Source organism: Hemitrygon akajei, chromosome 5 (genome assembly GCF_048418815.1).
Source record: "Hemitrygon akajei chromosome 5, sHemAka1.3, whole genome shotgun sequence".
In the NCBI taxonomy this organism is placed as follows: Eukaryota; Metazoa; Chordata; class Chondrichthyes; order Myliobatiformes; family Dasyatidae; genus Hemitrygon; species Hemitrygon akajei.
Window position 1 is genome coordinate 5,261,300 of NC_133128.1, and position 11,283 is coordinate 5,272,582.

An 11,283-nucleotide genomic window follows, 5' to 3' on the forward strand; every position below is an offset into this window, starting at 1 on the left:
AGTGGGAATAAAAGGATCCTTTTGTGCTTGGCTGCCAGTGACTAGTAGTGTTCCACTGAGGTTGGTGTTGGGACCGTTTCTTTTTATGCTGTATATCAATGATTTAGATGATGGAATAGGTGGCTTGTTTGCCAAGTTTGCAGATGATATGAAGATTGGTGGAGGGACAGGTAGTGTTGAGGAAACAGGTAGGATGCAGAAGGACTTTGACAGATTAGGAGAATGGGCAAGAAAGTGGCAAATGAAATACAATGTTGGAAAATACATGGTCATTCACTTTGATAGTAGAAATAAATGTGCAGACTATTTTCTAAAAAGGGAGAAAATCCAGGAATCTGAGATGCAAAGGGACTTGGGAGTCTTTATGCAGAGCACTCTAAAGGTTAACTTGCAGTTTGAGTTGGTGGTGAGGAAGGCAAATGCAATGTTAGCATTCATTTCAAGAGGTCTAGAATACAAGAGCAGGGATGTGATGCTGAGGCTTTATAAGGCACTGGTGAGGCCTCACCTTGAGTACTGAGAGTAGTTTTGGGCTCCTCGTCTCAGAAGAGATGCGCTGGCATTGGAGAGGGTCCAGAGGAGGTTCACAAGGATGATTCCAGGAATGAAAGTGTTATCATACAAGGAACTTTTTGATGGTTCTGGGTCTGTACTCGCTGGAATTTAGAAGGATGAGGAGGGGATCTCATTGAAACCTTTTGAATGTTGAAAAGCCTAGACAGAGTAGATGTGGAAAGGATGTTTCCCATGCTGGGGGTCTAGGACAAGAGGGCACAGCCTCAGGATAAAGGATTGTCCATTTGAAACAGAGATGTGGAGAAATTTCTTTAGCGGGGGGGGGGGATGAATTTGAGAAATTTAATACCACAGGCAACTGTGGAGCCCAGGTCGTTGGGTGTATTTAAGGAAGAGCTTGATAGATTCTTGATTGGACATGACATCCAGGGTTATGGGGAGAAAGCTGTGGAGTGGGGCTGAGGAGGGGAGAAAGGGATCAGCCATGATGGAAAGGTGGAGTAGACTCAATGGACCAAATGGTCTAATTCTGCTCCCAAGTCTTATTGTCTGTTAAGCCCACCACCCCTACTGGGCGTACACCACTGACATCTGCTGTCCTGGGCCAATAGAAGGTTGATCGGCTCCGTGGCTTTCACTTTCCCCAAACAAATACATTCATCTTCCAGGTGAAGATCCTTCCTCTCCCAGGGATGAGCTCTTTGAAACTTCTGTTGGCATTTTTCTATCTCTGGGTTTTTACGGGATGGGGTTGCTAGTTCTGTGTCCAACCATTCTCCTTTCACAGCCAGATTTGGGACCAGCCATGGCGGACTGTCTTGTTGTTAATGTGTCCATGTATTCCCTCAGGTAATTGCAGCTGAGGGAGAGGTGAGGGCCTCCCACTCCCTCAAGGATGCTGCCACCGTAATGTCAACGAACCCTGTGGCCTTGCAGCTCCGCTACTTCCAGACCCTGGCTGAGGTGGCATCAGAAAACAACTCCACCATCTTCTTCCCGGTGCCCATCGACCTCATGGCTGGCTTGGTGAAGAAATGAGTGGGGTGGCAGCTGGTGCTGAGGGAAGGCCAGGCAGATTTGTCAGGAGTGTTGAATGCAGTGTTGGTGGACTTTGCTTTGGGAAAGCATCAGCCATTTGGTTTGAAGAGTCTAACCACCCTTCAGCAAAAGCTGGGTATGGAATTTTGCCAACTTGCATCCATCAATTGTCCCCGACGTTCTGCCGTTCATTAGTTGACTTCTGTTGCACATCCTGGGCACCTCTGCTTTTGAAAATGGCTGTGCTCTCTGTGCCCACTCTATACACATTGGTGTTTTCAAACCTTTTAGTTCAGTCTCCCAACCCTGGGTCACAGTCCTTCAGCCCATACAAGGAAGAAAGTGAGGGAAACCTGGTAACAGAGCACTGGTGAATAAGTGAGAGAGAGAAGGTGGGGTGGAATCTCTCTCTCTCTCTCTCTCTTCTCACTCTTTCTCTCCCCTCTCTCCCTCCCTCTGTCTCCCCCTCTGTTTCCCCCTCTCTCCCACCCTCCTCCCCCCGCCGGCCATCATATCATGGCTCCACCCACAGGTCTCCATTCAGCTGGGAATCTTAGTGATTCTCTCTGCTTCAGCAACACACACAAAATACTGGAGGGACCCAGCACCTATGGAAGTGAAAAAGCAGTTCTCGGGTTCTCAGCCTGAATCATCGGCTGTTTACTCCCCTCCGTAAATGCTGCCTGACCTGCCGAGTTCCTCCAACATTTGGCGTGTTGCTAGAATCTAGAATCTGCAGAATCTCTGATTCTCACTGCTTGAATTTTTCCAAGGATGCTCACTTTCCCCTGCAGTGAATGAGGGATGTGTACTGAGTGAGGTTCCAGTGTCTTGAAGGCTGACTCCTCTCTTCACCGGGCCTCCAGCTCCCAACCGGCAGCAGTGTGTCCAATGCTTCTCCATACCATAACTGTGTTGTGCACTGATCCAGCCATTAGGACTGTCAACAAACAGTATTGGGTATATGAAGAGAGCAACTGAATATCCCAGCCTCTCCCACACCAGCACAGTTTATATGCCTCGAACCCAGTCGTCTACCTAAAGCTGAGTGCTGAAATTGTCGGTTGTCTATGGAGAACTGAGTGACTATGACAATTGTTAAGGAGGAAGAACACAAGTAGCTTGTAAAATCGTTCTCAGTTTTTGCCATGTCTCTGTAACCACCGCAGCCTCTACTTAAGCCCTGACAATCTGTTTTGTGGAATTTACTGTTCCGAGGTGTGTCTTGTGCTGTGTTCTTATACGTTAAATTTTCTGCTTTCTTTAAAGGTTGTTTAATACTATGTTTTTTTAAAACGACAATTAAAAAGTTCCAAACATTTTTTTGAAAAGCTCTTTATTCTTCCACCTGCAGCTCCATCAATCTTTCATTCCCCTTTCCAAAAGTCTGGAAGACATACAAGTAGAATTGGGCCATTCAGCCCATTGAGTCTACTCTGCCATTCCATCATGCCTGATTCTTTTTCAACCCTGTTTTCCCACCTTCTGCCCATAATCCTTAACCTTCTTACCAATCAAGAATCTATCAACCTCTGCTTTAAATATACCCAACAACTTGGCTGGCACAGATGTCCGTGGCAATGAATCCCACAGATTTACCACCTTCCGGCTGACCTACCTCCCTCACCTCTGTTCTAAAGGGATGTACTTTATACTGAGGCTATGTCTGCTGGTCCTAGACTCCCCAGCTAATTGAAACATATCTTCACTCTATAAAGGCCTTCCGGAATCCAAGGTCAAAGTTCCAGGTACATTTATTATCTAAGTATGTATACAACTTTGAGATTCATCTCCTTACAGGTAGTCACAAAACAAGAAACCCAAAACAACCCATAAAAAAAAACAACAAACACCCAATGTGCAGAGTGAAAAGAAATCACAAATCCTGCGAAAAAATAAAAGCAAGCAACAGTACTCAGAACAAAAATGAGTCCATAGACACGAAGCCCTGAGCAGTTGGAGCAGGCCAACAGCCTTGGCCTCAGTTCATCACACAGCGGAGCAATGTTGTGGAGCCCGTGGATACATATTGCAGGCTCATAGACTCAGCCTCAGTGAAATGAAGGGTGGAGAAAATGTGGAACAGTGAGAAGAGCTGGACCAACCCTTGCCTCTGGTCCCGACACTCTGCCTTTCTCAATCCATTCAGCCTGGCATTTAAATCATCCAAACATTGGGTTGTTTCTCACTCAACGACCCAGGTTCCAAATTGGCTCAGTGCTTAGATCAATCAAACCTTGCTCTCGGTTTAGATGGATAGGCTCTAAAACTTTTCTCCACTTCACACTCCCTGACTCGATCTCAAACATGCCTTGATCTCACTCTGACCACTTCTCCTCAAATATGCCTCGCTCGTGCTCACACACTCAACTCAGACTCCCCCTTGCTCGCCTCTTCATTGTTTGTGGTGATCCTTTGAAAATTGTCAGTAAAATGTTGCTCATCCTTAGTAACCCGAAGTTTAAGATTTCAGTAAGCTCCAATGAGCTTTTCCCCTCATCCTTCTAAACTCCAGTGAACACAGGGCCAAATACATCAAACGCTCCTCGTCCTGGTATCTTGTGTATCTCCTCTGGACCCTCTCCAATCTCAGCACATCCTTTCTTACATACAGGGCCCAAAATTGCTCACAATATTCAAAATGTGGTCCGATCAATGACTAATATAGCCACAACAGGAGGAGGAAACTGGAGGTCCGTAAGCAAATCAGGGTGGTAAATCTCCAGGGCCTGACAAGATGTTCCCTTGGACCCTGTGGGAGGCAAGTTCTGGGGCCCTAGCAGAGATACTTATATCATCCTTAGCGACAGGGGAGGCACCAGAGGATTGGAGAATAGCCAATGTTGTTCTGCTGTTTAAAAAAGGTTCTAATTTTAAACCAGGAAATTATAGGCCGGTGAATCTGAATTCAGTTGTGGGAAAGTTATTGGAAAGTACTCTATGGGACCGGTTATTTAAGTATTTTGGTAGACATGGACATTAAGGATAGTCAGCATGGCTTCGTGCATGGTAGGTCATGTCTAATCAATCTTATAGGGTTTTTTTGAGGAAGTTACCAGGAAAGTGGATGCAGGTAAAGCAGTAGATGCTGTCTAGGTGGACTTTAGTAAGGCAGTTGACAAGGTCCCCCATGGGAGTCTGGTCCTGGAGATTCAGTTTGACATTCAGGATGAGGTAGTAAACGAGATTAGGCAGTGGCTTTGTGGGAGTGGTAGTAGAGGGTTATGTCTCGGACTGGAGGCCTGTGACTCTTGGTGTGCCACAGGGATTGTTGTTGGGTCCTTTGTTGTTTGTCATCTGTATCAAAGATCTGGATGATAATGCGGTTAACTGGATCGGCAAATTTGCAGATGACACCAAGATTGGGGGTATAGTGGACAGTGAGGAAGGCTATCATGGCTTGCAGAGAGATCTGAACCATCTAGAAAAATGGGCTGAAAAATGGCAGATAGAATTTAATGTAGACAAGTGTGAGGTATTGCACTTTAGTAGGACCAGCCAGAGAGGTCTTAAAAAGTGAATTGGCAGGCACTGAGGAGAGTGCGGTAGTACAGAGGGATCTGGGAATACAGGTCCATAAATCATTGAAAGTGGCTTCACAGGTAGATAGGGTCATAAAGAAACTTCCATAAATGTAAGTATTAAGTACAGGAGATGACATGTTATGTTGAAGTTGTATAAGATGTTTGTGAGGCCTAATTTGGAATATTGTGTGCAGTTTTGGTCATCTATCTGCAGGAAAGATGTAAACAAGGTTAAAAGAGTGCAGAGAAAATTAACAAGGATATTGCTGGCTCTGGAGGATCTGAGGTCTCCATCTGTATTTACTGAGGAGATGGACACAGTATCTAGAGGAGTGAGGCAAAGGTGCATCAACTTCATGAACCCTGTACAGATTACAAGGGAGGTGCTTACTGCACTGAAGCATATCTGGTGGATAAATCTCCAGGGCCTGACAAGGTGTTCCCTTGGATCCTGTGGGAGGCAAGTGCAGAAATTGCCGGGACTCGAGCACCACCCCCCCCCCCCCCCCCCACCCAGCGGGCTCATAAGGAAAGCTGGCTCGTTGCCTGCCACACTAACAGCCACGGGACTCAACGGTGAGAAGGCCACCTTTCATAAACAAGACACATCTAGGGCTGGTATGATTTGGGGTTCAACCAAACAGGAACATCGTGACGTTCTGATTAAAGAAACCTCGATTTGAGTGAACGCTGTGTAAATACTGCCCAGACACATATTTCAGTCGGCAAGAAATAACATCGTATCCTGCATTAAATTATAAAGAAAGTAAATTTACTAATTTCAGATTTATAGAACAGTTTGTAGGAAAAGAAAAGTAAAAAAAAATAAAAGGGCCCATTACAGCTAACATGGTCCAAATGTGCAGATAAAGTTGGAGCTCATGTTGAAGTTGTCTTTTTCCACACGTGCTGGGCCCACAGTCTGCATGGAAGCACACGCCATGTTCCCAACTGGCACTCAGCTCTCAGCACGAGCATTGGCCTTTCCTCCTTGTGCCATTCATCTGTTTTGTAGCCTGAGGAAAACTACACACACACGACAACAAATACACATTCAGGGCTTTAATTCCTTTATCTGTTTTAGATGTTTTAATGCAGAAAGAGGGTATTGAAATAATTATAAAAACACATATGCAGTATGAAAATAAATAAACCAAAATATACAAAAACAATATACAATACGGCAGTGGCAATTCTAAATAAAATACGAACAACTTTAGAATCCCACCAACCCTCCTCATACACAACATCAAAAATATGAATAAATACATCTAATCTTAACTAAGGGATGTACTCACTTTGACACACACATGCTTAACCTCCAAATACATACAGGCTAGACCCTGAAATGAATTCACCTGGCTCACGCTATGTGAACAGAGATGAACACATTCACATTACTGTACTCTGTTATATTAACATTCGGTCATGAAACAATAAAGGAAGACAAATAAACTTTTACAATATATTGCCTCGGAGTTTAAATTACAAAAGGCTAACCTACCAGGATGATAAGGAACTTTGCACAACCACACTATCCAGCGCTGATAACTTTACTCACGAAAATTTAAAGCATCCACGTGTAAAACATGTCAAGTTACTGATATTCAAGATTTACAAACAAGTAAACTATAGAAGGGGTGCAGAGGAGATTTACAAGGATGTTGCCCAGGATTGGGGAGCATGCCTCGTTAGAATAGGTTGAGTGAATTTGGCCTTGTCTCCTTGGAGTGGCGGAGGATGAGAGGTGACCTGATAGAGGTGTATAAGATGATGAGAGGCATTGATGGTGTGGATAGTCAGAGGCTTTTTCCCAGCGCTGAAATGGCTAACATGCGAGGGCACAGTTTTAAGGTGCTTGGAAGTAGGTACAGAGGAGATGTCAGGGGTAAGTTTTTTACGCAGAGAGTGGTGAGTGCATGGGATGGACTGCGGGCAACAGTGGTGGAGGCAGATACAATAGGGTCTTTTAAGAGACTCCTGGATAGGTACATGGAGCTTAGAAAAATAGAGGGCTATGGGTAACTCTAGGTAATTTTCAAAGTAAGTACGTGTTCAGTACAGCATTGTGGGCTTGTATTGTGCTGTAGGTTTTCTATGTTTCTAAGTATAAACAAATTTACATGGATATTATCAAATATTATTCACCTTATAATAAGGTGATCTTATTATAAGGAGGTCTTAAAGAAACATAAAATTATGAAAGGGATAGATGATAGAGGCAGGAAAATTGTTTCCACTGGTAGGTGAGACCAGAGCTAGGGACATAGCCTCAAGATTCGGGGGAATAGATTTAGGACGGAGAAGAGGAGAAACTGCTTTTCCTAGAGAGTGGTGAATCTGTGGAATTCTCTGCCCAAAGAGGCGGTGGAGGCTACCTCAGTAGATATATTTAAGTCAAGGTTGGATAGATTTTGCATAGTAGGGGAATTAAGGGTTATGGGGAAAAGGCAGGTAGGTGGAGTTGAGTCCATGGACAAATCAGCCATGATCTTATTGAATGCTGGAGCAGGCTTGGCAAGCTGGATGGCCAACTCCTGCTCCTATTTCTTATGTTAATATTTTCTTTCATCACCATAAAACTAGCATTTGACTTCCTTTCTAGAACCTTGCAACTCTTCTTTCTACTCCACACGCGCATAATGACATCACCATTTTCTCTTAAAGGCACAGGCGGCTATTTTAGCATTGCCAGGGTAAATACGTAAGTACACTCCAACAATAAGCAATTATATTCAACAGTCACCTGGTCACGTCTGCACAATGCACTATGTGCAACATGGATGCTCCTTCCCGCAACTTACTCAACCATCTACCACCCTATCCTCTCTGCAGCTCCTGCCAAAAAACCCACAAACCACAATGTCCATCACAAATCTCTCTCCACCCCACTCTCTCAGACTTACTCCCGATTGGGTGATACAACATTCCTAAGTTGAACATCATAGCTCCTTATTTTTAGACAAAACCAAACATTCTAAAAGTAGAACACACTGCTTTTACAGAACTGCTAAAATGAAATAAGTAGAGCATAGCAGTAAAAATTCTCCACCAGGGGATTACAGAAGGGAAGATTGAATAAGTTAGAACTATATTCTTTAGAACATAGAAGACTGACAAGAGATTTGAAGGAGGTATACAAAATTATGAGGGGCATAGAGTGGGGTAAATGCAAGCAGGCTTTTTCCACTGAGTTGACTACAACTAGAGGTCATGGGTTAAAGGTGAAAGGTGAGACATTTAAAGGGAACATGTGGGGAAACTTCTTCCCTCAGAGGGTCATGAGAGTGTAGAATGAGCTGCCAGCACAAATGGTGCATGCAAGCTCTATTTTAACATTTAAGGGAAGCTTGGATAGGTACATGGACGATAGGGGTATGGAAGGCTATGGTCCTGGTGCAGGTCTTTGGGAGTAGGCAGTTTAAGTGGTTTTGGCATGAACTAGATGGGCCAAAGGGCCTGTTTCTGTGGCATACTTCTCTATGACTCTATATCATTTACTCATATCTCTTTCCAAGGCTATGGTAAAGGTTAGTGAGTTACGGCCACTGTCCCCAAAATGCTTATCCACTGAGAGATCTGACCTCTAACCAGGTTTATTGCTCAGCACCAGATCCAGTCTAGAAGAAGAAGAAGAAGAGTAGCCCTTAACTCAGCAGTATTATCGGGGCACCGTCATGATGGTGTTTCCGTAGCAAGCTATTCATGTTTTTACGAGGCTGAGTTGCTAGCTTGACGCTCAACCCAACTTGGATTCGAACTCGGGAACCTTTGCTCTGGAGTCTGGCGCTGATATTATTGCACCACCAAGCGGGACAGATCAAATCTGGCCTCTCCTCTAATTGCCTCTCTAAAGACTGTATCTGGAATCCTTCCTGAAGATACCTAACAAAGTGCCCCATCTAAACCCTTAACACTATGGGGTACCAATCAATGTTAGGAAAGTAACTGATGAACCATCAATAACTCTTGGAGACATGAGGCGAGATAAAGGCTTTTATTGGCTGGAACAAAGAACAAGCAGCAATTGACCACCACACTGCATCCTGGAGACTGAGGCCGGGGCGGTGTCTCCAATCACCTTTATACCGGGGTCCGTGGGAGGAGCCACAGGAGCAGTGTCCAGACAGGTATATGTAGTTCACCACAGTAACCCAGTTATTTTTGCAGCATTCCAAAATCTGCCTCTGAATCTGTTCCTCAGTGTCTCTGTTGCTACTTGAGGGGTGGGGGCAAGGTGTCTATTGAATACTCCAAACAGAGTGATTATTCCCTTTCTGTTTCTGACTTTTTTGGGGAGGTTACCAGGAAAGGCAAACATAGTTAAAAAGTAGAATAAGTGGAATTACAAAACTAAACAAAGTCAGAGATTCCTAGAGTAATACAACACAGAAACAGGCCCTTCGGCCCAACTTGTCCATGCTGACCACAGAATCCTCTTTGCTAGTTCCAGATGCCTACAATCAGACCATAGCCCTCCAAACCTTTGCCTTCAATGTACTCTATCTACAAATGCCTCTTAAATGTTGTAATTGGACCCACTTTCCAGATACTTACTGCCCCATGTGAAAAGAGGTTACTTCTCAGGTTTCTTTGAAGTATCTCCCCTTCTGTATCTGTATTACTAAAAATACTGTGTGTTCACGGACTGCTCAGAATGGCTTAGGCTTTAAGTTGTTCCTGAATCGTTGAGTGTGTGCCTCCACCCTGATGGTAGTAACGAGAAGAGGGCTTGTTTCAGATGCTGCCTTCCTGTTGCACCAGTTCTAGTGATCTGATAGCTTTGTGGGTTTGAAGGTATGTCTCCACTCTATCGCACCAAACATTTTCAAATTCAAGTTCAGTTTATCATCATTGAACTCGACACATGTATACCACTAAATGAAACTATGTTCCTTTGGACCAATGTACACAACACACTACATATAACGAACAAGAGAAAATCTGCAGATGCTGGAAATCCAAGCAACACACACAGAATGCTGGAGGAACTCAGCAGGCCAGGCAGCATCTATGGAAAAAAGCACAGTTGACATTTTCAGCCAAAACCCTTCTGAAACGTCAACTGGGATTTTTTCCACTTGCTTGCTGAGTTCCTCCAGCATTTTGTGTGTGTTGCACAGTACATATAACTCATACCCACAACACATAAGGAAATATTACCATAAAAAATGAGCTAATAGTCAGGTGCGTTTACACTACAGGTTAAAAAGTGAAGAGTATAACACTACCAGTGCTTCATACGTGATGAGACCTGGGTAATGGCAGGCAGTTCAGTCGTCTCACAGCCTGGGGGAAGAAGCTGTTTCTCACCATAACAGTCCTTGTCCTAATGCTATGGTACCTCCTGCCGGACGATAGGGAGTCAAAGAGACTGCTGGATGGGAGGCATCATTGACAATGGTGAGAGCCCTTCATACACAGCACTCCTGTAAGTATCTGTGATGGGTGGAGGAGAGACCCCAATGATGATGATCTGTAGTACTGTCACACCACCAAGTTACACACTGCGTCTGAAATCAGCGTCACGACAGACAGTGGTGTGGAAGTTTTGGAGTGTTTTGTGTGAACATAGACCATAAAACAGTACAGCACATTACAGACCTTTCAGCCCATAACGTTGTGCCGACCCTTCATCCACTCTAAGATCAGTCTAGCCTCTCCCTCCTACATGGGGCCACACGGTAACACAGTGGTCAGCGTAACAATATTACAGCACCAGTGACCACCGATCTTTGTAAGGAGATAGTACATTTTCTCTGTGACTGCGTGGGTTTCCTTCAGGTGCTCTGGTTTCCTCCCACAGTCCAAAGATGTACGGGTTTGCAGCTGAATTGGTCACGGGTGTAATAAGGTGGTGTAGGTTCACTGGGCTGGATGACCCTGTTACCGTGTGGTATCTTTAAGATAAAAAATCAGTAACAAAACATAACCCTCTAATATTCTATCATCCATGTTTCTTAAATGGCCCTAATGGACCTGAATTTACCACCACTCCTGGCAGAGCACCCCATGCATAAAAAACCTACCCCTGACATCCTCTTCTATGCTTTCCTCCAATCACCTTTAAATTACGACCCCTGGTGTTAGCCATTTCTACCCTGGGAAAAAGTGTGACTGGCCAGGAATATGAGCTGAATGCCCTGTCTTTTCTTAGTCCTGTCTCTATGGTAACCCTGGTTGATATTTGACTGCCTATTGATCC

General features: G+C 44.4%; 1 protein-coding gene across 1 annotated transcript in view; it reads left to right on the forward strand.

Annotated features, from left to right (window-relative positions):
• LOC140727460 (stomatin-like) overlaps positions 1-2,829 on the forward strand; it is a 60,660-nt gene extending 57,831 nt beyond the window's left edge. The window contains exon 8 of the mRNA XM_073044773.1: positions 1,366-2,829. Within this exon, the coding sequence (XP_072900874.1) occupies positions 1,366-1,554 (189 nt within the window). The 3' untranslated portion in view covers positions 1,555-2,829. The remainder of the gene's footprint in view (positions 1-1,365) is intronic.
• Positions 2,830-11,283: the final 8,454 nt, after the last annotated feature.